The 25,946-nt window shown below is 48.1% G+C and overlaps 7 protein-coding genes across 7 annotated transcripts; 5 read left to right on the forward strand and 2 right to left on the reverse strand.

Moving 5' to 3' along the window:
- The first annotated feature begins 2,566 nt into the window (after positions 1-2,566).
- On the forward strand, positions 2,567-4,957 carry DFJ58DRAFT_760732 (kinase-like domain-containing protein). Its single transcript, XM_041388440.1, has 4 exons — positions 2,567-2,848; positions 2,898-3,142; positions 3,195-3,642; positions 3,695-4,957. Exons 1-4 carry the CDS (start codon positions 2,674-2,676, stop codon positions 4,612-4,614), a joined length of 1,788 nt encoding a protein of 595 aa, XP_041249776.1. The 5' UTR covers positions 2,567-2,673; the 3' UTR covers positions 4,615-4,957.
- Positions 4,958-5,975: 1,018 nt separating this feature from the next.
- Positions 5,976-8,037, forward strand: DFJ58DRAFT_910594 (amino acid transporter; the record flags this gene model as incomplete). Its single annotated transcript, XM_041395192.1, has 11 exons — positions 5,976-6,218; positions 6,279-6,337; positions 6,389-6,453; positions 6,498-6,558; positions 6,609-6,828; positions 6,891-6,925; positions 6,977-7,028; positions 7,089-7,547; positions 7,603-7,688; positions 7,745-7,811; positions 7,861-8,037. The coding sequence occupies 11 exons, from the start codon at positions 5,976-5,978 to the stop codon at positions 8,035-8,037; spliced, it is 1,524 nt and encodes a 507-aa protein (XP_041249777.1).
- A 3,162-nt stretch (positions 8,038-11,199) lies between these two features.
- Positions 11,200-12,065, forward strand: DFJ58DRAFT_760748 (uncharacterized protein). The gene is made up of 3 exons (XM_041388441.1): positions 11,200-11,579; positions 11,685-11,727; positions 11,777-12,065. Exon 1 carries the CDS (start codon positions 11,226-11,228, stop codon positions 11,577-11,579), a length of 354 nt encoding a protein of 117 aa, XP_041249778.1. The 5' UTR covers positions 11,200-11,225; the 3' UTR covers positions 11,685-11,727; positions 11,777-12,065.
- A 1,408-nt stretch (positions 12,066-13,473) lies between these two features.
- DFJ58DRAFT_696334 (calcium/proton exchanger) lies at positions 13,474-15,796 on the reverse strand (the record flags this gene model as incomplete). The annotated part of the gene is made up of 16 exons (XM_041383474.1): positions 13,474-13,604; positions 13,657-13,722; positions 13,775-13,860; positions 13,913-13,935; positions 13,986-14,180; positions 14,232-14,557; positions 14,660-14,827; positions 14,887-14,952; positions 15,001-15,027; positions 15,093-15,138; positions 15,193-15,211; positions 15,320-15,405; positions 15,455-15,486; positions 15,536-15,584; positions 15,636-15,670; positions 15,721-15,796. 16 exons carry the CDS (start codon positions 15,794-15,796, stop codon positions 13,474-13,476), a joined length of 1,431 nt encoding a protein of 476 aa, XP_041249779.1.
- Positions 15,797-16,195: 399 nt separating this feature from the next.
- On the forward strand, positions 16,196-16,695 carry DFJ58DRAFT_836841 (uncharacterized protein; the record flags this gene model as incomplete). The annotated part of the gene is made up of 3 exons (XM_041392315.1): positions 16,196-16,339; positions 16,400-16,559; positions 16,604-16,695. 3 exons carry the CDS (start codon positions 16,196-16,198, stop codon positions 16,693-16,695), a joined length of 396 nt encoding a protein of 131 aa, XP_041249780.1.
- A 4,025-nt stretch (positions 16,696-20,720) lies between these two features.
- Positions 20,721-20,947, reverse strand: DFJ58DRAFT_722194 (uncharacterized protein; the record flags this gene model as incomplete). The annotated part of the gene is made up of 2 exons (XM_041384867.1): positions 20,721-20,786; positions 20,843-20,947. The coding sequence occupies 2 exons, from the start codon at positions 20,945-20,947 to the stop codon at positions 20,721-20,723; spliced, it is 171 nt and encodes a 56-aa protein (XP_041249781.1).
- Positions 20,948-21,926: 979 nt separating this feature from the next.
- DFJ58DRAFT_760762 (WD40 repeat-like protein) lies at positions 21,927-25,672 on the forward strand. Its single transcript, XM_041388442.1, is given in 12 exon segments — positions 21,927-22,578; positions 22,619-22,833; positions 22,883-22,951; positions 22,983-23,294; positions 23,319-23,477; positions 23,555-23,741; positions 23,815-24,240; positions 24,338-24,557; positions 24,689-24,836; positions 24,856-25,204; positions 25,369-25,393; positions 25,429-25,672. The coding sequence occupies 12 exon segments, from the start codon at positions 22,046-22,048 to the stop codon at positions 25,438-25,440; spliced, it is 2,655 nt and encodes an 884-aa protein (XP_041249782.1). The 5' UTR covers positions 21,927-22,045; the 3' UTR covers positions 25,441-25,672.
- Positions 25,673-25,946: the final 274 nt, after the last annotated feature.

The following is a 25,946-nucleotide window of genomic DNA, read 5'->3' on the forward strand; positions in this document are numbered from 1 at the left end:
AAAAGGATATGTTCGTTATTCCTATTCTACCCGTATCTCAAAAGAACGTGCCCCGTCGTAAAACATCTCAGTTCTTTTACCAAGGCTGAGGTAAAACATTCCCTTATGGCTCACTCCCCGCGTCTTCGCTCGCCTCTGATCCCCAGAAGTTCTTCTGTAACTTAGAGTGTATCATGTGCGATTGAGTTCGGGTTACCGCGACGTTTGTTACAGTCAAGGAAGTCCAGCATGTAGGTGCGGAAGCCTGTTGATTGATCCCCTGCAGGAAGCCAGGGTCGATACTTACAACCCTGTTACAATGAGTTGATTTGGGGATCTGGTAAGTAATTTCCTCACCGGGTAGTTTCGTAATCCGCATCAGCCCAGTGACTGTTGCGTGAAGATATGTAACAGGCGGCTGGTTGATCATGCCATCACGAATAGACATGTGAGTCGGAATAAAATAGTACTAAGTAGAGTTGGGGCTAGGTGGGGTATTACCAAGAATCGCCGCAGATGCATTACAGGCTGCCAAGCTTGAAGAAGTATTTGTTACGAAGTTAACGGCATGTACCATCATAAACTCTCGCGATGAAATCTCGACCCGCATTTCCTCGGGTGACACCAAACGAAGGTGGATCGGTCAGCGATGGCCGACAAATCAATGCAGGTTGTGGGGAAATCCGCCTCGGAGGTAGTGGACTAGTATTGATCGCAGGATCCGCACCGGTCCCTGGATCATGATCGGAATGACTGAGATACTGGCATTGATCGCGCCGGTCCCGGCTTCTGCGTCCTGCTTGGAATGCTTGAGATACTAGTATCGTTGGTAAGGAATCGGCGACGAGTTCGGGAAATCGGGAATGTCAGTAGTGGCTCAGTAATAATCAAGAAGGAAAGACTGTTTCCTTCTAGATGGTCTGGCTAGGGGATACTGACCCAGAAGGGCTCCCAGTCAAAATGGGTCCCGTCCGTCTCTCTTGTCTCCTTCTGGCATTGTTTTGTTGAAGCCATACTTCCGATGGATCGAAGTTGATATCAAGGTTCAAAGTATTGATACACCGTCCCGGACTGCCAGCTTCTGACGGTGTTTTGAAGAGTCGGTGACAGCATCAAGATCACGACATACATGGGAGAGATGGACCATCGATTGTGAGTTTGAGCACTTGGGGAAAGCGAATGCACACACATAGGCCGCTGATGTATCTGGCACAGGCACAGGATGTAGATCACCCAGGAATTTCACCAGCGAGTAATCGCGGAGGCTGATCGCGGCCTGTTGATCTAACGTAATTCGAGGTTACTCAAGTGATAGAAATTTCCCCTCGGAAACACACGCGCAAGACATACGCCCCAAGACTGCAGGGTTATTCGATTTGTCTTGATATGAAGGGCGCGAGAGGCCGGCCAGGCTTGAAATGTAGTAGAGACAAAAGCACCGGAGGGACGGTCCACGCATAATCATGATGTGAATTGATTAGTTCTGACATCGGAGACTAGAGCGTCAACGCACGAGGATAACGATATCAATGCAGATAACGTACATCACACGCGAACGAATGATATCGCACAGCCAAAAAATAGACTATGATCATGATAAGTCGTAGAGATGAGAAAGGATTGCCAGCCGACTTGGATCAGAACCCTCCACGCTTCGTGGGAGTCGCACATGCCCGCCGAATCAGTTAGAAGCCTTATCAGAAGTGCCTGCTGTGATTGAGGCCTGAAGGTGAGCGATAGCCCATAGGAAGACATTGTGAGTAACAATTTGAATTTGACAACTTGAAACAACTTCAAGTTGAAACCAACATTCGGAATCCTACGCCGGGCAACAGCTGAGCAATTTATTTAGGTCAAGTTGTCATAGAGTAGAAACGTGCGTTATCTGTGCGGATTCCTGATGTACGTGAAGAGACAAATCCTAGGGTTCAGACAGCATCAAGGGAAGTTATCTTACGACTGCTAATTACGCCGACGTACCGATTATGTATTCGATGAGCAACGTTTGTAATTCGCAGGTCTCAAGATAAGGCTGGCCCATCGGTCATGATGTGAGAAAAAGAATGGTCCGATTCATAATAAAATGCCCCGTGGAAGCAAAAGTCGAGGCAAGGTTGAGGCCAGCGGGCAATTCCGCAATGAACTAGATCATCTGATGATGTTTTTGAAATAGGATCCAAATTTCCGGGCTTCAAGCTTCAAAGCCGCAACGTAAAAGTTAGCTTGTACAGATTAGCGCCAGTCCTTGAAGGTTAATTCGAAACCTTCGCGAAGCTCTGTGACTGCTCCGACTCAGTCAGGTACCATGATGATCTCAACTCGAAAGTTTAGTACTTACTAGTAGTCGCCGCTAGACTAGTCTGTAATGCTGGAGCGATAGAATGAAACTGAAAATTGGCCGCAAAGTGAACTGCCATATTCACTAGTTTTATGATAATGCTATGATCATCGCAACTGCGGAACATCGGAGGCCAGGCCAGCTTGCAAAGGCTGACGAAACGGGCCGTGAGACAAGATCTCGATCGTGTCACTTTCCCCGCATATTTATTACGGATTTCCAAACAAACTGTTTTTAAATATATTTTCTCGTCCTCTCCCTTTATAATCAACTCGACTCACCCTGGCTCACCTTTATTTTATCTCTTCTTGACTTTCCGTCACCTATAATTTTTCAGAAGCTCGCATGATCCTGCTATGAAGGTACTGAGAAGCCCTGCCTCTATCCGCATCGTCAGGCCTACGACCGCTCTCAAGCCCCCAAATGTCTCTCGAAAACTGGCAACCGCAGTCTCCATAACCCCCCCTTCCTACCTCTCTCTACCACCCCCGGGTCCACCCAAACCTCTTCTTCAAGACCCTAGGCCTCCTGGTAAGCAATGAGGCATTTTGGCCGTTCCGTTTAACTCAAAAACCTTCAGTTGTCACTGCCTTGGGAACCGAATATAACGAGAATCTCTTCCGATACACCTCCGGCAGGTGGTTGTACAATGAATCCCAGCAGATGGCTCAACGTTACATCAAGTTTGACGTCGCTGCTCTGCATCGTATCATTGCCTCCGTCTGCCATTCCCCTGTGGTGTCCATGGAGAAAAAGGAAGGTCTGTTTAACAAGACCTTAATGGTAACTCTCGCAAATGGGCAAAAAGTCGCTGCCCGTATTAAGGCAAGTCACATTCCATGCACACGGCGCTACTTGTGCTGATTTTCATTCATAGAACCCAATTGCGGGTCCAGACCACCTCATGACTTCCAGTGAGGTTGCAACGATGGATTTCGTCCGCCACAATCTGGGAATTCCTGTGCCTAAGATTCTAGCCTGGAGTTCCCACGCTGCCAATAATGGTGTCGGAGCAGAATACATCATCATGGATTCCGCTCCGGGTGTTCAGCTTAGCACCGTCTGGCGCACCATGGACTCACGTCAGAGGAAGAACGTCGTCAATTCGATTGTAGCACTCGAGCAGAACATGCTGAACGCAAAGTTTGCGCAGTATGGTAGCCTATACTACAGGGATGATATTCCCGAGTCAAAACGGGCTCCGCGCTTGTATGCCCACGGATCACGTAGGTTCGGCTCCGAGGAAAAGTTTTGCATAGGTCCTATAGCCCATCGGAATTTCTATGAAGATGAACGTGCGGCCATGAACCTTGACAGAGGACCGTGTGCGTATCTCTGACACTGTGTAATTATAGCATGTTGCTAATGCTTGTCAAGGGTCATCCCCGGAAGATTACCTTCGCTCCCTCGCCTTGCGCGAGGAGGCATGGATCTCACGCTTTGCCAAGCCTAACATTCATGATGATCCGTTCCGTAATGTCTCTGGTCCTCAGCTCAAGGAAGAGCATCTTCAGTGCTTGGAACAGTATCGCTCAATCATTCCTGCCCTCGTGCCGACCGCACGAAAGGTCCTTGCATCTAACCTGTGGCATTCTGATCTTAACCCTGGCAATATCTTCGTGTCTGACGACGAGGAGCGTCGTGTGGTTAGCATCATTGACTGGCAAGGCTGTTGGGCTGGTCCTGCGTATCTTCAGATGACGAGTCCATCCTTCCTGGCTTGCGATGGTGCCGGGCTTCCTTCAGGCCTCGATTTCCCTAAACTTCCTCCCGAGTACGACATCATGAGCCAAGACACCAAGGCTATAATGCGCGAAGATCACAAGGCGCAGATGCTTCATAAACTCTATGAAATTAAACAGCTATACCCTTATCGTATTAGCGATCGCGAGGCGCGAACAATGCCTGTCCGCGCAGCAGGCCGGACATGGAAAGACGGCATTCTTCCGCTGCGCCTCGCGCTGCTTGACATCTTCAGCCGGTGGACAGAACTCTCTCGTAGTGACGAGCCCTGTCCGCTGCGCTTCACGCGGGAGGAAGTGCAAGAGCTGAAGCGTCAACGAGACCGGTATGTAGATTGGCACGACTTCCTGGACGACGTGCGTACGACGTTTGGTATGCGGTTGTACGGATGGGTGTCGCCGCATGAGTACCCGTCGAAGCGGGCGTTGCTCGAAGGCACGCGCAGTCGTCTTCCTGTCGCGCTCACCAGTCAGCTGGAGGAGATTCTTCCTCAGGATTGGTGGCCGTTCAGGGACACGGTCCCTTTACCCTCTGCGCCCGAGGTGCGAGTGTAAGGTGGTTCGCAATCTTTAACATCACTTTCTTTGAGTTTTCATTGGTCTCCTTGGAACTACTGCTATGTTTCTTTTTCCCGATTTTATCTTTGTTGTGCCAGGGGATACGGACCTTCATTATGATACAATTCATGGTTATTAGTTTGTCGCGATTAGATAGTTGTCGTTTAGATGTTTGCTTTTGAGCTTTTGAGTTATCTTCCTTGTATTTACATTAACGTGTAGGGTTACTTTGCTTTGCTGGGGATTTGGGAAATACATAGAGTGCGGTAGTATATGTTGTACATAAATAGAGTATACCACCGAACATGAACATTGAACTGCAGTGCGCAGTGCGCACGAACCATGTCCGCCGGAAGCGTGACCGTGCGAATTGATGCATAGGCTCATGTTAGTCGGGCCAGTGTTTTGCTTTCCGCTGATCGAGATTGGACAAACTCAGAGGCTCGATCCGCTCAAACTGCACTGTTGCTAAGATTCTTCCTTCGATTGACCTGGCTAGGGGAGACTACAGAGCGTTGCAGGCTGTCAGGCCGCATCATTACCTACAAATATATCAGTGACTGACAGGGAGTACTCGGCCCAACTTGATGCGACAGGTGTTATCAATGTTCGAACACCCATTATGTTCATGATCGAGTGGAAAGCCGTCCTGATCCTGATCATAACGGGCGTTCGAACGAACTCTTGCGCCCAGGGTTGTCCGCCTGATTAGCTAGCTCACCCTATCGCAGGAGAAACGACGTCTATCAGGCTTTGAGGCTGAAGTTTGTTGGTTATGTCTTGCATACCTGCTTCATTAAGGGAATCAAGACGGTTTGTTGCAGTATGTCCCTAGAGCGCCTATCTTGTTGGCTAGGTTCACGACGAAGCCTCTGCGCAGCCAGACGAACATACAATTACTTGCATGACACGCGACTTCACACTGATTAGAACATGTAGGGGCGCCTTCTCTCAAGGTCAGTGAAATCCTTACGAGATGCGATTAATATTATTCTAACATTTGACGATAAGGAGTCAAGTGACGCATCTGAAGCTCTACAAACTCATGGTCTCTACTTCTGCAGAGATAACAAGATAACCCTTGTTCACACCAATACGTACACTTGACAGAGCGTCCCGGTCCGTAATTTCGGCAACCGGTTGCTTGTCAGCTTCATGATACGTTTTAAGCACTCTTGCGTGTGCTCATTCAGAGCCATATAATGTGACATGTATTATCCAAAGTAAACTCTCCTTATCCGGAGGCGAGGTGAGTTGTTTGTTATATCTTATCTCTCCTGCTCTCATTTTTCTACTAGTCACCATATAACGCTGTTTCCCTCATCTACTCGCGACAATCAGTGTGTATCACGTCCACCATGGTCAAGTCAGAACGTCGAGATTCCAGTGCAGGAGAGGACAAGGAAGAGGCATGCGACGTTGCCGTGTCCGATCAACGCCTTCAAGACCTGGGGTACAAGTCTGAATTCCGCCGCGAGATGTCTCTCTTCAAAGTGCTTGGGATATCGTTCTGCGCCATCGGCATTCTGACTGGAATGAGCAGTGCGTTTCAGACAGGGTTGTTCTCTGGAGGCCCGGTCGGCCTGTTCTGGGGATGGAATGTGAGTTTTTGTTTGCGCTTCGGTTTGCCTGAAAACGATACAAGCTGCTGTTCTGTATAGATATGCAGTTTCTTTATGTTTCTGATTGCTTTAAGTCTCGCAGAGATTTGCAGTACATAGTAAGCATGTTGTTATACCCTGCCAGAGCCGCGGCTTAGGTTGTCACATAGCCCAACAATGGGAGGACTCTACTTTTGGGTTTGCAAAATGAAACCGGACATACCTATTCTTGGCTGTAAGTTTCAATGTCTACTCTCCACGCGGTGGCTCATGAATCAGTCTTCACTGGCTGGCTTTATTCCATGGCCATGGTGTTTACTGGCATTGCCGGAAATTTGACGTAAGTTTCGTTCGCATCATATAGTCCGCGGCCTGCGAATTGTCATCTAGTGTTGCTTTATACCTTGCATCGATGGCAGAGGTTGGACAAGGAAGGACTTTGACGAGAGTAGAAATCACCGCGATCGCATGGGCCATGAACATATTCTCTGGCATCGTCAACACCATCGGAACGAAGGCTATAGGACACATGAGCATGTTTAATGTCTGGTGGACGCTAGGCGGGACGTTTGTGCTGACCATTACTCTGCTTGTGAAAGCGCCTGTGAAGGTAAAGTTCTCACAATCTGCACGGCGAACTTTCTGCAAGCGAAACCTGATCTTGTATAATAGAACTCTCCTGACTTCGTGTTCACGAATTTTCAAAAGTAAGCTTTTGCTTACTTTGCAAAGGACGAAATTAGTGACTGGCAGACTAGCTTCACCGGTTGGGAATCTAGAGGCTTTGTCGTGCTCCTTGGGTTTCTTCAGGTCAGGTTTCATTATGTATGCATGACGTACAATGTGACTCAAAACGCTGCCGTGCTGTAGGCTGTATACACGCTCGAGGGATGTGAAACAGCAGCTCAAGTAGCAGAAGAAGCTGTACGCGCAGAAATCCTGGCCCCACTCGCTGTGGCAGGCAGTATTGCAGGCTCTTGGTTAATCGGTCTCGCGTACATGCTTTCACTTCTTTTCGCAGTCCAGAACATCGCGTCCGTTCAGGCCACCACGTACGCCATCCCGATTTCTCAACTCTTTTACGATGCTGTCGGGCCCCAGTTGGCGCAACTGTGTCTAGTTGTGGTGATGGTTTCCCAGGTGATGGCTGCGATTACAAATTTTACTGCAAGCTCGAGGCTGTTCTATGCGCTCGCAAGAGATAATGCGTTCCCGTTGAAAAAACAATTTATGACCTTGAACCGATTCCAAGCACCATACTGGGGTGTATGGACCAGCGTCTTGATAGGATGCATTATATCGTGTGCCTACATCGGGTCTGCAGTTGCAGTCAGTCGACCCAGTTTCTTCAGATGCTTTGTTCTGATAACAATTTCGCATTCAGTTTGACGCCATGTTATCATCAGCAGCCATATCAGTGATGTTGAGCTACTTGCAACCCATCATTATTCGCGTGTTCTGGCCTGACTCGTTCGTTGTTGAAAATCATGTATCCGAGCCTCGTTTAACTTATGTGTTGGATCTAGCATTGAAGACTTCGGACCTTTTTGCCTCGGAAAATGGTCATGGCCAGTGAACTTCGCAAGTTTTTCGGTGCGTACCTCCCTCATTTATCACACATAGTCATTGATTATCTGTGTAGTTCTGCGTTTTTGTCTGCATTTTATTCGTCCTACCTACGGCATACCCAGCGAACGTTCTCAACATGAACTACTCAATTGTTGCTGTGGGCGGTCTTTTGGTCATAATCACGATCAATTGGTTTTGGTGGGGAAAACATAGCTTTAAAGGTCCTGTTAAAACATTTACGTTTAAATGATATCACGAGTGCCGGAGCTGGCCCGGCGATACGACTTTTCAAATGAGAGAAACAGATTCATCCGCATGAAACATTGAAAGTATATTACATGCGCTGCTTGCTGACAAGGTGTCCAGGACCAGGTGGGTCTTGACGCAGGGTTTGTTCATAATTTGGACATCATAAAATAACTCGGGGTCATTCCTACAACAAATGCAACGAAGAATCAATGAATCAAGAATCAAGATCATGATCTAACACCAAAGGCTAGTGAACGTCGAGCCCCTGATTGGTGATTGGTGCGTAAGTCACGTGCAGGTGCCAGTTCGAAGTCCTTACTAGTTCATCGTAACTTGACAAGTATATCAACACTTATCGGACGGTCTGGACTCTCATGCTCTGTAACTCTAAGCTGTCCGACGGGCGAGGGTGTTCTGCGGACTGTAGTCGAATAGTGTGTGGTATCGACGTAGGTGAGTTGCATGTTTGTTATTTTTCAAACCCTTTCACGCCTGCAGCTTTATATACCCTGAAACCACATCAATACACTATTGGCTCAAATACTATCTAGTGCGAGCGGACATGTCGCCCTCGCATATACACAATTTAATCGAAACGTCAAGACTGTTGGAATTAATCTAACACCGAAACGATCTCACCCGTAGCAGCACCAACCGATTCATCAACCGATCAAACGCGCGCAGTTTCCCACCACCTAGTCGTATCTACCTTGCAGCCAAACTTCACCAACTGACCTCCTAGGACCTATACACGGGGTCATGTATTCCTTGGATTTGCTCCTCTAGCACGCGGGGAGTGTAGGAGGCTTTGGATGAAACGGCTGTGTTTGCGGATTATGTATGGGAGGGATCGTTGGGAATTCTTGAAGCTGGCTCATGCGAGATAGTAATGTTACTATTGCACACACATCTCAAGCTATGCAGGTACCGACCACCCATTGGCGTCCTTGTACCTAACATTGCCCGAACGCCGATGCATCAAGTTCATGTTGAATCAATGATAAATGTACCATAGTGCGTTGTGCATCGGTTTCAATCAAAATTGCACTGCCCTTATCCATATCTTTAGCGTCCTTGTGATATTGTGGCCCGGTGAGCAGGGCAGAAGAGAGCGAACGAGTGCACATGCATGAGACGACGACATAACGGTGAATGAGGAGAGCACATAAGGCGGTGTTACCAAGCAGTCCGGGTTGGGACATCAATGCATCAATGCATCATGCATCATGTGAGAGACCTGATTGCTTCGTCTAGATCTCCTGTATTTTTGGTGGCTGACTTTTGTTAGGTCATGCATACTATGAGATCGCTAAAAGTTGTTGGATCTTTTGCGACGTTCGGGTGGTGTATAAACTACTTTTCAGTTTCACTGACTGAGTCCAGTGGATATAACTTGGACCTAATGCTTCGGCCAACCATGACAGGAAGCAGGTGTAATCCCCACAATGCCCATCTCGGCCTTCAAAGCGCGGGATGGTGTACATCTTGGCACGAACACCATCATCAAACGTCCACCAAGTCCGCGAGCGAAGCTCGCATCCATCCTTCAATTATAAGCTGGTCAAGGCAAGGTATGCACGATTAAAGGTGTTTGCGATGGATGAGATCTCGACTTGGACATATACGTAATAAGGATCATCTACTGGTATATGTATGCCCAACTGTCTGCAGACTAATATCAGCTCCTCCCATTAGGGTATCTTCCGTCCACTCCACATCTGGTTCAGCACCCATACCCATCCATCCTTGACCACTTCGGGCACACGTCATCCCCGTCCTCCAACAATCCGACGTTCTGATGCGCCAATGTGTCAGACGAGAATGATGTTGAACTACACAACATCTAGAAAGCACGTACCGCATACTCGCAGGTCACTTCGTCGCCCGACTTATCCACGTAGCTGCCAGCCCATCAGTCACTTTGCTCGAAGATGTGTGATTGTGACGTACTCGCAAACTGTGTACCCGTTGTCGGACCTCACGTATTCACTGACTAGCTTGTAGATCGCCACACCGTCGACCTCCAAAGTTTCTTCACATGTTGCACATCCCGCGTTGGCGCCAGCGAGGAAGGCAAACAGCGCAAGGATAGTGAAGCGAGCAGTGAACATCATGGAGCTTGTTGCAGTGGATGGTACAAACCTAAAACGTGCAGGTATTTTATAGGCTGAGATTACTGGGCCCGACGCAATTCGCGAGGCTTTTGCTTCGCGAACCTAGACACGGAGATGTCATAATGTAACCCGCCTCAGGCTATTCGGTGTAACTTGCTTCGCTGCTGAAATTTGGGTTTCCTCTGACCTGAGTGATGCTGTGATGTGTGTACATTCCGAAATATATCGGCTCTCTATCAGATCTTCCAGAAAACTACTGGCATGCTACCATTGGACTGACGTTATCTAGTATTGTAATAACTTGAAGGCTCGCGTGAGACTGATTTAGATGGGCCCATGTGCACTTATTCATTGTATGTAGAATTGATGTTCAAGTTTCCACAGAGAGCCTTTCGACCGTTCACATTGTAATTGCTATGTTCATCCACAACTACGATCATTATCCGAGTCGTTCACAGACTATTAAACGGTTCCATCGACCCATGACGGTATGTACATAACGTCGGGCTTCTTCCCCTGTGCATGTTTCACGACCAATGCTTTTCAAGCCACGTCGTTTGCGTTAGTGCTGAAGAGTTAACTACCTCGCAAAATAATGTATACTCAAGTGCTATTACTTAGCAGGCAGCTTTGCATTGACTGGTGTCACAGTGTGTTGTATATCAGTCTGCAGTACTTACGAAAATTTGGGCTCGCTACTTTACTACATCTTAATTTGTCGAAGACTAGCCTCTAGCTAGGTGACGTATTACAAAATGTCACACGACTCGTACTGCAGACTCACACACAGTGTAGCTGAAGCGACAGGCTTTTCGATGCTGAAAAGCCGAAGTTGCGGCTTACAATTGCATCTACTGGTTTTGCTCTCACTGACATGGTTGGAGATGAGTCTTCTCGGTTTCTCTCGGTACTTCAGGTTGGTTTCCTGACTTACGAAACTGCTAGTGATCGGGGACGATCCAGTCAGGCCGGCTGCCGATCAGTAAACCGGTGAGCGTAAAATGCACTTTCCTCTACATGACGTTATAAAACAATATCCATAAAGCCTAGGAAATCGAAGCATCGGGCTCACAAAATGCTACAATATCCGAGTCTACTAATACTATCTGGTTTACTGATTAGTAGCATCATGAGAGTTGACGCGTTGACGTTGAAGTCGACTAGTATTGCTCGGCTATTAACACCATCATCAAACGTCCACCAAGTCCGCGAGCAAGCTCGCATCCATCCTTCAATTATAAGCTGGTCAAGGCAAGGTATGCACGATGAAAGGTATTTGCGATGGATGAGATCTCGACTTGGACATATACACCATCTACTGGTATATGTATGCCCAACTGTCTGCAGACTAATATCGCTCCTCCCGTTGGGTATCTTGTCCCCTTTCCAGTCCACATCTGGTTCAGCACCCATACCCATCTATCCTTGAAAACTTCGGGCACACATCATCCCCGTCCTGCAACAAGGCGAGGTTCTAATGTGCCAATGTGTCAGACGAGAACGATGAACTACACAACATCTAGAAAGCACGTACCGCATACTCGCAGGTCACTTCGTCGCCCGACTTATCCACGTAGCTACCGGCCCATCAGTCACTTTGCTCGAAGATTTGTGTTTGTGACGTACTCGCAAACTGTATACCCGTTCTCGGACCTCACATATTCACTGACTAGCGTGTAGGTCGCCACACCGTCGACCTCCAAAGTTTGTTGACATGTTGCACATCCCGCGTTGGCGCCAGCGAGGAAGGTGAGCAGCGCAAGAATAGTGAAGCGAGCAGTGAACATCATGGAGCTTGTTGCAGTGAATGGTGCAGTGAATGGTGCAAGTCTATAACGTGCAGGTATTTTATAGGCTGAACTTACTGGGCCCGACGTGCTTTCGCTTCGCCTCGGCTTCAAATGCGACCCTAGACACGGAGATGTTATAATGAACACATTCCGAAATATATCGGCTCTCTATCAGATCTTTCAGAAACTACTGGCATGCTACCATTGGACTGTCATTGTAACAACTTGAAGGCTCGCGTGAGACTGATTTGGATGTCAACTGATGGGCCCATGTGCACTTATTTATTGTATGTAGAATTGATGTTTGAAATTTCCGCAGAGAGCCTTTTGACCGTTCACATATTACTTATGTTCATTTACAACTACTATACGATCATTATCGTTCACAGACTATTAAGCGGTTCCGTCGATCCATGACGGTATGTACATAACGTCGGGCTTCTTCCCCTGTGCATGTTTCACGACCAGTGCATTTCAAATCACGTCGTTCGCGTTAGTGCTGATAGGCCAACTACCTCGCAAAATAATGTATACCCAAGTGCTATTACTTGGCAGGCAGCTTTGCATTGACTGGTATTACAGTGTGTTGCATATCAGTCCGCAGTACGAGTTTTCAAAATTTGGGTTCGCTACTTTTACGTCTTAATTTGTCGAAGTGTAGAGCTACATGACGTTATAAACCAATATCCATAAAGCAATATAAGTAATGTAAAGCTAATTTGTACAGGAAAGAAGCATCAGGCTTACAAAATACTATCTGAGTGACCGAGTCTCACTACCAAGTTTACTGATTAGTAGCCATCATGGGAGTTGACGTGGACGCGTTAGCGTTTAAGAGAGACTCTGGCACGAATGTGACAGAACAGCGCAGAATAGGCATCCGTGAGGCCGGTGAACTTCAACTAAGTTACAAAGAATATGGACCCTCACACCTGGGAGCTTATGGTTTATGGTTTATGCTTACAATCCCCTCGGTTTGCAGATTACGTGGGTCACAACGTTCGTACTCGTGGTGTACGAGTGGAAACAGCTATTCCACCCACCTTTCAGATCTGAGTTGACGTCACCGGAGCTCAAGCAATTACTGGCGGACTTCGCCGCACTCCTCGATATATAATCAGTTTATTACTCTCACCTGGTTGGGCTAGCTATGCGATCCGCCACGGAGTGTATTGGAAGGCCCATCGGCCACACTGGCCTTGCAGTGGCAGCACTCCAGGTTGGTATATAAATCATGTTTAAAAGGTAAGTAGGAGCAAACTGGAATAGAATCCTCTGTCCCTCTCACAAGACGACCCGCACAGCGGCAATCACATAAGAATAAGGACGGGGCTGGGTTCCTAGTGCAATCCATAGAAATCAGAAAGAAAGGAGCATGGCAATGATGATAGTTGGCACTGGACAGAAGGAACGGATACAAGTGTGCTGAAGGCATGTGGTACAGAATATGATCTGATAAGTGGCCCAGGTCGAAGCCTAGTCGTACTGAGCCTGTGGCAGTCCTCTGTTTATCTAAGATGCTCCAGGTTTGGCCTAACAACTTGGGAAGATCCCTTGGGTACCTAGCGAGAACAGCATCCAATATGTGGGACAGTCTTCAGTTACATCGACGAGGGACTCACCAGGATAAAACCAAAACGTTACAATCAAAATCATGTACAAGCCTAGAGAGCGCCTTGAGTGCGAAACGCACCCAAAAATACCACAGAAACTTACACATGAGGATCATCCCTTCCAACCAATTTGACTTGCCGTCCTGCACGATGTAATTGACAGTGAGGACTGTTTTCCCCTTCCGATTAGTACGTTCTCCCGCATCAACGCATCAACGAACCGGAAAGGAACAATACGATGGACTCTAGCGGGTCAAAGAGAAGTGTCAATGGCTTATCCATAATCCAACCAAGTGTCACGATGAATCTGAAACCATTTGAGTAAATACTACGTAGAAGCGGACAAGAGCATAGCGTACGGAATCACAAAGAGCGCAATTTGCTGAAAATGGTGATTCGCCATAGAAGTCTTGTCTGCAGGAGTGAACTCACAATGCTCGCACCCACAGTAACGCTCAAGCTTAAAGTTAGTTTATCCTTGACGGACACCGTAACTGCAGTGGCATGTTCCGCTGCATTACTGACGATTGGAAGCAAAATAAGACCAACGAACTCCTTGTTGATCGACCCAGATGAAGTCAAGCCATCAATTGAGTCAACGAGGAACTCTGCAGTAACAGCAACCAACTAAAGCGAAAATTTTGAGAACTTCGTGTGACCATCACGGCAAGCACGTACCACAGTTACAACAACCAAAAGCAAAAGGCACACAGCAAGGCTCATCAGTGGTTGCTCAGGAGCCTCAGCCTCTACTGATGTGGAATGGATCCCAGGTTCCACGTCAGGGTCGGCATCTGCGGGGCGGGATAACGTTGTGGATGCCTCTCCATCTTGTGCCGAACTCGGGGAAGACGCTGTTTCACCATCCTTGATATTCTTACGTGTCCTGAGCAATTGGAATGGATTCTCGCCCGTGTAGCCCTTGGTTTGTTGCACATCTTCATTGTCATCGTCGTAGAGGGCTTTGTGCGATAATAACTGGAAAACCAGATAAGATGCGTAGACTGGGTGATTCAAGTGGGTTGGGTTAACTGCCAAGAAATCGTTTTGTTGACCTACTGAAAAGGAGAATAATTGCAACCTATATGAAGAACGTAAGACCAAACATATCACGAGTAGTAATTCACGCACGCCATGACTAGTTTTCAATATGTTGTAATCAGTTGACAATTCGTCATATTGTGGTTGGCCCTGCAGAGCCATATGAAAAGCCCCAGGTAACAGAACAGCAATCACGCTGATGGTGAGTAATGATGAATTAAGTTGCACAGCACCTAAGTCACAGACGCAGGCATCAACAGTCGGGTCCAACTTGAAACAAGCAACCACATACTTTGACCAAATCCCTGTTCCGAGAAGCGGAGGCCACCGGCAAAGAAGCACATGCCCAGTACCAATACTACAGTACATAACAATCGAGTTCGTCACAATAAGCTTAAACACTTACAGATATCGCTCAGGATAGAGCCCACCACTATAGGAAATAAACGTGTCGGGTCAAGGGAAGCTGCAAAAGAGTAAAAGCCGTGGGTCACATACAGGACGACTGGACGATTGTAAGCTGGCACTTTGCGAGCGCGATAATCTGAAATGGGTGAATTGGTCATCATATAAGTTGCTAGAGGCTAGCTCGACGTACTGATACGATGAGCTCGACGCTGGACGCAAGAAGGAAACAAGATGAGAAAGTGATCAACTGAGCAAAAAATTACTGACACATTTCCCTATAAGTCGTCAAATTTCAGCGAGATAGAGGACCAATACACGAACCACTAACTAATGTGGCATTGAGAAGACCAGCTAGAGTTTGACCGACTCGTAGTGACAGTTCATCAGTCGCGAAGGCAAGAAGCTGCGAGAACATTAAACCTGAACATTGGCGAAAAATGAATTTATGTTACCTTGGCCAGTGGTATGATAGCCAGAAATGCAACTAGAACGATATGTGAGGTAGGTTACTGAAGGTCGAATCGGGTACTTACAAACAAATATAAGAGTGTGCTGATCGGGTAGAGCAAAGTTCACAGCCCACTTTCGAACGCCATGGGTTAGATGGTCCAAGCTAAGACAAAAGTAACATACGGATATCGGGATAAATATCAACAAGACGTTTAGCCCTAGAAGACAGGATCAATGCAATCCATTGATTGTAAGAAAGTCATTTCACATGAAACAAGAACAATTGCTTGAATGCTCCTCCACACAGTGGGTGCTTTGGCTATCGGTTTTTTCGGTTGCAACATTACAGTTACGGCTCTTTTGATATTAGCCAGCCAACTGAAGGGCTGTTTGCTGCCTGCAGTACTTATGCGTGGTCGATTGGCAGAGGTGGATGGTCTTTGGGTAAACGAGAACGTTTCCTCTACAGCATTAGGCACACGAACGCTACTTGTAGTGGAATGAACTATTTCTGAGGGTCCATCACGTAGGGAACCTGTCCGTGATGGCGAGGACGATGAGCAAAATTTACGACTGTGATGACTCCTGAACGTACCCATGGTACACAGCGATGGCAGCAGGGGGGCAGTCATTGAAATGCTGCTTCGGCGTTGGAAAAGCTTTTAACTATGTAAGACGTACGTGCTCGTGCGCGGCACTGCCATTGCAAGGATGTCGTGCTTTTCTGGAAATTAAGCCCTATTATGGAAGACAGGACAGCCGTTACAATCCGTAGTATTGCTGGCAGAACTCGGGAGTTTTGCCAACCGGTCTGGCAAAATTGGTTATGCCTGGCCTACGGCAGAACTCACGGGAAGGGAGGGTGGCAGAACGAGACTCGCAGAGATGTAATTTAGATCTGATAGCATAATTTGAATTCAATAAAACATGAAAACCGATGTCTCTAGGGTAAGAGGGTGCCTGCTAGAGGACGCCCCCTTGCATCACTGATCAATGACAGTTTCAATTTCGACATTGCTGTCGAGACCGCACAGGATCTTGAAGCATCCTTCACATGGAAACCTCCGCCCTCGACCGAGACTCGTGATGCAGATGACCATCTTGCTGGTCCAGAGCTAACGATGTTGCTGCTGAATTTGTGGCTCTCAAAGAGTTGAAGAGGACCGAACAAAATGAGAGCTTTGACGAAGTTGAAGTGCTTGAGGGAAATGCTTTTGATTTGGGCGGGTTGAACAAGGAATAATTACTTATGTAATAAACTATTGACGATTACCATTATTGTCGGTTACGCTACTAATGACTACATTTCTTTATTTGTGTTTGTATTTGCCAATGGGTGAACGGGGGCGAAACTCTAAAGTCAGAGTCTGAGACGACGGCTTGCCCTCATAGATGGGCTGCTCCTAGTCCAGAGGGATGGAAGACGTGTGGTACGCGCATACACAGTTCAGCTCTCTTTCCTCCTCACCTGTGTCTGACTCCTCTCATAATCAACATTCGCCACCGTGACTGTCACCCGCACACTCGGATCCACTGCTCTCTCTTCGTGCACCTCCTTTCCCTTGCGCTGCTTTCCCCAGATCCACACCACGTGCTGACAACATCACCAGGGAACTTAGCTCTGCTTCCTGGAACTTAACTGTTGGTGGTGCAACGGTCTTCTGAGGGGGGAGCTTGATGTTCGCCGGGAAGGCGACACTAGTGGGAGTTGGCAGCCTTGCTTGTGTCGTCATGAGGAGCGTGCACCCAGCTCGGGTATATTGGTATGTAACTGGGAGGGAGTGTTGCTACGTGCTGTCTACAGTATACAGACCGAATGTCAATATATGCACAGTCACTTCATTGGCAAAACATATCAAACCTTTGTACTCCAAAATTCGATGTGTCACCTGTTCCAACTGCAAGACTGCCTCTGAGGACATGCGGTGCAAGGAAGGCACCTGTAAATACAGCATGCGAGCCTGAGCGTTTAGCAAGTCTCCATCGCTTTCTACCATCTCTTTTCGCCCTTCACTATTGATTTTGCGCATTATCGTTCAATCTCCACCTCATCGTCCGCCCGTCTGTAAAGCACGTGTCATTCAATCAGTGACATGTTTACAGAAGTAGCTAAGTCAGGCGTATCGGGAAGTCAGGGAGAAGTGCAACGAGAAGCGCTGTCAGACTCATCGGCACGTGTTGCACGCCTGCGGACAAGTGCTCATGATCCACCACCACCCCATGGTGCACAGCACCGTCAGGATGCACTTTGGAAAGGTGAGCAACCACGTCGCAGTGATATCCACTGGCTTACTCACTGAAGCAGGCGGGAATGAAGCCCTCCCTCCTCTATGGCATCAGTTTAAGATACTGGATTGGTAGAACACGATATCAAGACGGCACGCTCATGATAGCCTCGTGGAAGCGACCTCTACCAGGAGTGCGACTAGGTGAGCAATGAAAGCCGCACTAGGAGCGATGAACTTACGGTTGAACTTAGATGATCCTGGAGAACTTGTTGTTCCCGGATGCGAATGGCACATCTCACCACTCGGTCGGTCCTACTTTGTCAACCACAATAATCAGACCACATCATGGAAAGAAACCGGCCCCAGAACGTCCAGCCGGGAGTTTGACGCCGGAGTGCATCATTGATGGTCACTCCAAATCCATATGGAGCCTTGCCTACTTGCGCACCAGTGGTAATATAATGAGCACGTCGGAAGACCATTCGATTCGCCAGTGGAAAAGAGATGGAGAGCTAGTAGGAAAGCCTTTGGATAGCGAGGGGGGAGGGATAGGCTCAATGGCAGTATCCCCGGATGAAACAATGGTCGTTTGTGGAAGTGCAGACGGTAGACTGCGGCTGTGGAATTTAAAGGAGGGCAGTATGATCAGTAACCCGTGGGAGGGGCACAATGGTCCAGTGAGATCCCTCGATTGGTCTCCCAATGCCCTGGGTATACTAAGTGGATCGGAAGACGGCACCATAAGACGCTGGAAGCCGGATACCGGTCGACAAATAGCACCACCGATAGAGACCAGTCACGGATGGGTTCATGCCATCAAATACTCTTCACAAGGCGACAAATTCGCGAGCGTTGGGGACTGTCCAATCTGCATATGGTCAAGGGAGGGCGAGCTGCTCGTCGACATCAAGGGACATGACCGCTGGGTGATGTCGTTGTGTTGGTCCAAGGATGGCACACACATCTTCTCCGGATCACTTGATAACACCATCCGAAAATGGCGGTCAATTGATGGGCAAGAGCTCGTCGTGTTTCGGGGTCATACCAATCCCGTCAGATCCCTCTGTCTTTCTCTCAATGAAAGCTATATTGTTAGTGCATCAAATGACTGCTCCATTCGCATTTGGGACCTCAAGACTAGTCAGCCAGTTGGAAATCCACTCTTGCATGATGACGAACTCTTGACTGTTGCCATATCCCCCGATGGAAAATACATTGTCAGTGCTGGACTAGACAAAAAAATCTATGTATGGAGCTTGGAAGCGGCACTCGAAGCCGTAGTACGTATGTGCTTTGGTGTTTCAATGTCTTTTTCTGATGGTTTTGGTCGTCCAATAGGATGCAGATGATGGAAATGCAAAACTCAAGGCAAGTCATCTGCTTCTCTTTCACACTATATAACAATATCTCACTTTTTACTAGGGATATCCAGCCCGACCGAGAGTTGCGCGGCAACCAATCGTGAGCAACCTCATCTTTTCTCACATGTCTTGTTGGATTCTTAATGCTCATCTACACTTCAAATAACAGGCTAATACCAAAGGCTCGGTGAAATATGTCAGTATGATTTTTCGTTCTTCAGTCTCTTGCTAATCTGACTTTGATACAGGGCAAAGGTTTCTTCAGCAACGAGTCAGACCGCGTGCCTCGTCGCACAGCTCCACCTGCAAGGCCATCATCCCTTATTCGTTGGCGTCGCCCGCTCAGTTCCGTACATTTTGGCACACGGCCTGCAAATGTATCCCAACCAATTGAGCGACAGTCCCAACACTGGAATTTCAACTTGTTTTCTGGAGGAAATCCCAGGCGTACCATCGAAGTAGCTCCTGCTCGCGATGAAGATGTGAGTGGGCCGTCATTGCTCCTATTTCATTACATTAAAATACATTGTAGGGATATGGCATTACCCCTGAATCTGATGCGGAAGCAGCCGCAGCTATGCAACGCATAGATGACAGTGAGGCTGACAGTTCAATGCAACCAGGTCGCCCTGAAGCGGGGGCACATGCATCTCAAGGACAACCAATTCACAAACAAGCACAAGGCTCGACTGGCGGAGCAGAAGACATTTTGTATGAAGGAGTGAGCTGCTGTGGATTTTTCTTTGGTCGCCGTCGGTCCACTTCACCTCGGTCATGAGATCATCTAGAGCCTGCATCACTTGATGATTTTTTCTTTCCTCGCGGATGCGTTTACGAGCACCATCCTATGTGTATAGACACATCAGTAAATTTCTCCAGAGATAGGTATTTTCGATGGTTTAACGTACAGTGCCGATAGAGCTCACAGGGCGTACCGCTTCACACATTGTCAGACTGCATAGTAATTACAGCTGCTTAAAGCACGGACAGTTCGTACAACATAAGTGACTTGATTTTGAATCAAGCAGAGCACCTCCCGAAGACACGACACTAGTGTAGTAGTTAGACTCAAAATTCAACATCATTTCAATACCCCAGATAATTCGAGGGCAAAACAAATCTTATACTTGGCAACAGGCGACATGAGCATACTACATATAAAACTATGTATGGTTGCCTGTGCAAGCTCGTGGAGGGTGGTTGGAGTGTTTATGGCCCAAAGGGCAGAGCTCGAGCATGATTCGTTGAAGGTAGATGTCTTCATCAGACGCGTCTGCTGGAGAATTGTTGCATTAGCGGATCACATAATCTACATACACCGTCCCTTGCCGCGATACTCCGAAGATAGGTGCCCTGGACAGAGAGGCAATAGTTCATGATAGATATGGGCGCACTCGCATATATTGGTGGCGGTATCTTGTTCGTCGCAGCGCTGGGCCAGCGCCCCGGTTAGAGGATAGAGCGATAATGGGTGATCAAGGTGACCTTTCGGATGCAATGCAAGGGCGCTGCGGAATAGGGATATTATAGAGTCATTGTATTCAAGGTCTTCTTGTGCACAACCTACAAGGCAGGCTCACACAAGGTTGGTGAGAGCCGCTCCACGGTCACGATGGGTGACCGGACAGAACTAACTGAAAATGCTCTACGGCATCGTTCAGGTGAGACCTCCCCGCTTGTCACGTATTCGGCAAATCGTCGTGGCCTGCATCCGCATCTCGGACAATCTCGCATTCAATGGTGGGCTACAGTGCGCGAACCGTCAGTAGAAACGGAAAACACGCAAACTAGGGTAACTTACATTAAGCAGCGTACCGTCGTCGTGTCCGCAAGCGTCCACAAAAGCGACCTTTAGCGTGAGAGAAGGGCAAATATCGACAATGAGTGGGAGGGATAGATGTTCCATGAGTCAGTAGATGTGCATGAACGGCATGCAGATTACTCAGCAAATGCTTTACTTTTGCTCATCTCCATGTTGAAGCAACCCATTCCACGACATATCGAATTTGCCGATGACTTCTTCATTGCCTAGCATTCGATCGAGCTTGAAGGATGCCCTGATCTTGAATGATAAATTTGGTAACGCATGTAATGATCCACAAACTGACGGTCAGTTCTTGGCTCGCATGCGAAACTACAAATCTTTTACAGGGTCACGGTATCCCCCCCACGCTCCAGATTTGTCGGATAATAGAACTCCGATGGCTGATCTCCAGCATCTTGTCTCGCCGAGCTTGATGGACATATATATGCTTGCGGGTATGCACCCGGAGGGGACATAGATATTTTGGCGCCGATGACTGTTGAAAGAGTGTGAAGATCATGAGATGAATATGATATGGTGTGACTCACGTTCAAGTCTCATAGATTGGCCCTGCAAGCTGCCTGTGATATGTCAAAAACGAGGTGTGGATATGGATATGGGAACTGTGGATATAGTTCAAGTGGGGGTTCAGGGCATGCTGCACGTGTGTAACCGCCTGATGGGTGGTAGGCACGTCAGTCTAGATTCTGCTGAGCGCTCAGACCAAAATATGACAGACTGACCGCCTGTGCTATCGGAGAAAGTAAGCAGTGCCACAGTCAGTGCCATTAGCAAAAGAGTGGCTCACCAAGGTAGACTGCTGGTGAGTGCTTGAGTAGTCGTCTGATCCAAAGTCATGACCCCTTGTATTGCTGACCCAGCCTTGCGACGCTAGCTGCTTGCGAGGTTTGTATCATGTCTACAAACCATTTAGAGTGACTACAAAGCAATATATAATGAGCTGATACCACATACACACTAGCAGTAAGTCAAGTCGGATTGAAGTCGGAGTCCAAGTTGAAACGTGGGCCCCTGATTAATGGCGCCCAAGTCACGTGGGGATAGTTGAACACGCGAGTAACGTCAAGTTGTGAGGCTCCAGACTCCAGAGGGTAGACGCATGCCCGCAGTAGCCTGCAGTCTAGCTAACAGGGACCACAAATAACGTTGGTGACACGCAACCTTGGTTTCCCACTGGCAATGGAGTCTAGGAGGATGGTCTCTGATTTTTATCGTGGAGGCTCGCCTTCGACGCCTTACTATACAGCTCATCCATCTCCGGAGCCTCACTCTGACGATGAGCAGCAGCCAATGGCAGGCCCATCCAAACTCGCGCTAGACTTGCCGGTATTCTCAAATAATTCTTTCCAGCTCTCCGACGAAGAAGAGGAAGAAGAGCACTCGAATCTACACTTAAACATCAATTTTAATCTCTCATTAGATTTCAGTCAAGCTACGCTGGGACATTCTCGTCCGCCTTCACCAACACCAACCGCGGACTTTAGCATGATCTCCCCACCAAGCAGTCCTTCCTATGTTCAATATCACTCTCAATTTCTTTCAGCACCACAAGGACGAAACACCCTTCCTTTCTTCCGGACATCTCCAACCCGCACTTCTACCCATTTACGAAGTCACAGTATAGCCTTGGGAGGAAGTACCAAACGCCGCGTACGTCCTAATATCACGAAGATTTGGGAAAGCATCTCTTCTCCATCTCCTCGAGGCAGCAAGTCCTCACCTACACTCAAAACATCCATCGCCAATCCATAGGCACTTTACTAAGTCCTCCCCTAACATCTTGCGCGCAAAGCGCAAGACCAAACGTTCTTCAGTATCAGACGTCTTTTACTGTGGATCCGGGGTTCAGGGTAACATCAATGGGGACGTCGACGTAGACTACCGCGCATTAGACCCGCTTGACGGTGAGGAAGGTGAACTCGTAGACCATGAAGGTTATTTTGATGCAGTCCAATGCGATCTCACGGGTACGTATTCTTCAGATTTTTTTATACTAAATTAACATTTATCATCTAGCGTCCCTATCGTCATATACACAGTCCCCCTCACCCTCTCCTACCACCACCCCAACATCATCTCACCTCTGTCCTCTTTCGACCTCAAACACCCTCCCAAGCCTACACCCTCTGCCCAACATCATACGCCTCAGCCTCAGCCTCCACCTCCACGTTCACCTCCACGTTCACTTCCACGCAATACCTCCCCCCTGCCCAAACATCCCTCCCCCTCCCCCCAGAACTCACCCTGCACATACTTTCCCTCCTCCCGATGCGTTCAGTCCTAGCCTGCATGCTTGTCTCTCGCTCTTTGTACACACTAGCCAAAGACACAAGCGTCTGGCTAGGAGTGTGGAGAGGAGAGAAGGCCGTCCAAGAGTCCGACCGCGCGTATCTCGCCAAAGCCCATACAGCTATTCCTACAACTTTGCGTACGGGCTCGGGCCTTTAGTGAGTTACATGTCTCCTTACTCATTCCCCACAAAATTCCCTGCCCAGCTTGGCCTCCTCTTCTGATGATGATATCTCGTCGCTGCATTATGCCCACGCAGATGAAGGCGTACATGGATTCTTGCTCCTTGAGGACTCCGAAGATGCGGAAGGGGATGGGCCTAGTGGCTGGGCTGTAGATTGGGATCGAGTCGAAGCGTTGTGGCACCGCGGATGCTCGAGGGGCGTTTTTATGGATAAGATATCAATGCTCACCGACCATCAATTCACATCCCTTATCCGGATCCGATCTTAAGAAGAGACACAAATTTAGGACTCCTCCGGCTCAACTGGCATACCCTCTACCGCTCTCGTGCCACACTCGAAAGTCGATGGCGAGATCCGCGTGGTGAGCCGCGGGTGATGCGGATTGAGGGACACGGAGACAGGTGAGTTCTGTCTCCTCTCCTCTGTGTTTGAGTTTGAGTTTGAAATTTAACAACTGACCGGCGACCCCCATAGCGTCTACTGCCTCGACTTTGACTCGCAACGGATCATCACAGGATCTAGAGACAGAACCATCAAAGTGTGGTGTATTCACACTGGCGAGTGTCTTGCGACGTTTGAAGCGCATTTGGGGAGTGTGCTTTGTTTGAAGTTTGAAAAGGACTTTGATGCGAAACGATCTTGCTTTCGCCGGTCTTTTACTCGCCAACCTGGTTTTAATGGTGAAGACAAGGAGGGTGGTGCCAATGAGGATTCCAACGAGGGGGAAGAGGAGTCGCACGGTATGATGGTATCCGGTTCTTCGGATTGCACAGTACGTGTCTGGGACTTATACACAAAGCATCGTGGTTCGAGAATACGGGCTGATGTACGTGCGATTCTGCGTGGCCATTCTGGAGGCGTGTTGGATTTGAGGATGGATGAGAATTGGATCGTTAGCTGGTAAGTTCCCCTTTCTACCCATATCTTATCCTCCCGATATCACACATCTTATGTTTTCGTCGTCGCACAAACCAACACTAACTCCCTCCCTACTTAGCTCCAAAGACGCACTCATCAACGTCTACTCCCGATCTACGCTCGCTTTACACGCCGTCCTACAAGGCCACGAAGGACCCGTGAACGCCATCGGGCTCGAAGGGGGGAGAGTGGTGAGTGCCAGTGGGGATGGTCGAATGATGTTGTGGGACGCTGCTAGTGGGAAGTGTGAACGGGTATTTGAGGGGCATGAGAGGGGTTTGGCTTGCATTGAGTTTAAGGTGTGTTTTTTCTCCCGTCTTATTTTTTTCCGTCTTTCCGTTTTCTTTTCTTTTCTTCCCCCAAAGTGTGGTGGTCGTCGGTCGTCGGTCATTGGCAATCAATTATATCATTTACTAATTAATCCTACTAGGATGACTTAATCCTAAGTGGTTCAAATGACTGCACTATCAAGCTCTGGCGCGCATCCACAGGAGAATGTCTGCACACCTTTGCTGGTCATACGTTGTTGGTCCGCGCGTTATGTTTTGATCCGAAGACTGGGTATGTGGTTAGTGCGAGTTATGACCGAAGCGTTAGGGTTTGGGAATGGAAAGAACCTGCTACTTCCTGCTGTGGATGTTGCTGCTTTCATTTCGCACTCTTCTTCTTCCTCGTCGACCTCTTCTTCCTCGTCAAACTCTTCCTCGTCGTCATTCCACTCGACACACACCAGCACCTCAACTGGCAACTCAACACACGCCGGAATCTCGATCTGCGCATCCGACACAGACGGAGCAAGCGTGGTAGGCGTCGCAGACGGTGTCGTCGGGTATAGAAATTCGGGCATGAGCAAGAAGAGGGGTGTTGGGAGGTTGGTGAGGGAGTTTAGGGATTTGCATGCGAGTCATATTTTTGATGTTAAGTTTGATGTGGGGAGGATTGTTAGGTGGGTGTTTTTTTAATGTTTTTGGGGGAATTGGGCTTTGCAGTTGGAGTCGGGCTTTTGCAGTTGGCTGAGCTTTTGATTCTTGCTGTCCTTCTCGTTGCCTTTGCCCGTTGTTCCCGATTCCCATCTGATTAATGAGACCTACTGACCTCGCTTTCCTGTAGCACTTCGCATGACCAGAAGATCGTTGTTTGGATTTCACAGGTGACATCGAAGGCGCTGAGATCTTTGTGTGATATAGGGCATCAGAATCCTTTTTCTTCGTCTTCGTCTTTCACCCCATCTTGATTCGACCATATCTGGTGATACCTCAAGTTCAAACATCGAATCTATTTATTTATCACGCATCTTATATCCGTTTTGAGCATCTTGCATTGCAATTGGACTTGGTTCGATCTTGTATCTAGCTATACCTCTAGTGTATTATGTACAGTATATCTGGTGAATGTCATTGGTTTTGTTTTGCAAGCTAATGTTGGTTGGTTGTCTGGCGTATCCGAGTCGGCGACGCCATGTTTGACTCTCTTGCTATACTACCACGGACAAGTTGAATGTAACGACGTCAAAACTCTTCACTCTTGAAGGACTGGTTACGAATCTAGCTGGCGGTACCGTAACGTAGTTGTCTGGCGCCCAGTCTCTCGTAGGCGGACCCTAATAGAAGCCTTGAAGGAAGTTGTTCCTGAGTTCGTATCAGGGGCTCAGTGGTAGTACGTACCGACGGTTTGGTTGGATTTCCAAA

The sequence above is a fragment of the Suillus subalutaceus genome (assembly GCF_016647625.1).
Source record: "Suillus subalutaceus strain FC151 chromosome Unknown DFJ58scaffold_6, whole genome shotgun sequence".
In the NCBI taxonomy this organism is placed as follows: Eukaryota; Fungi; Basidiomycota; class Agaricomycetes; order Boletales; family Suillaceae; genus Suillus; species Suillus subalutaceus.

Coding starts and splice junctions, on each gene's coding strand:
- DFJ58DRAFT_760732 (XM_041388440.1), top strand. CDS start 2,674: ATGAAGGTACTGAGAAGCCCTGCCTCTATCCGCATCGTCAGGCCTACG. Junction 2,849..2,897: donor TCAAGACCCTAGGCCTCCTG/GTAAGCAATGAG, acceptor AAAAACCTTCAG/TTGTCACTGCCTTGGGAACC. Junction 3,143..3,194: donor AAGTCGCTGCCCGTATTAAG/GCAAGTCACATT, acceptor TTTCATTCATAG/AACCCAATTGCGGGTCCAGA.
- DFJ58DRAFT_760748 (XM_041388441.1), top strand. CDS start 11,226: ATGCTACAATATCCGAGTCTACTAATACTATCTGGTTTACTGATTAGT.
- DFJ58DRAFT_760762 (XM_041388442.1), top strand. CDS start 22,046: ATGGAGTCTAGGAGGATGGTCTCTGATTTTTATCGTGGAGGCTCGCCT. Junction 23,295..23,318: donor AGCTATTCCTACAACTTTGC/GTACGGGCTCGG, acceptor GCCTTTAGTGAG/TTACATGTCTCCTTACTCAT. Junction 24,241..24,337: donor GAGAATTGGATCGTTAGCTG/GTAAGTTCCCCT, acceptor CTCCCTACTTAG/CTCCAAAGACGCACTCATCA.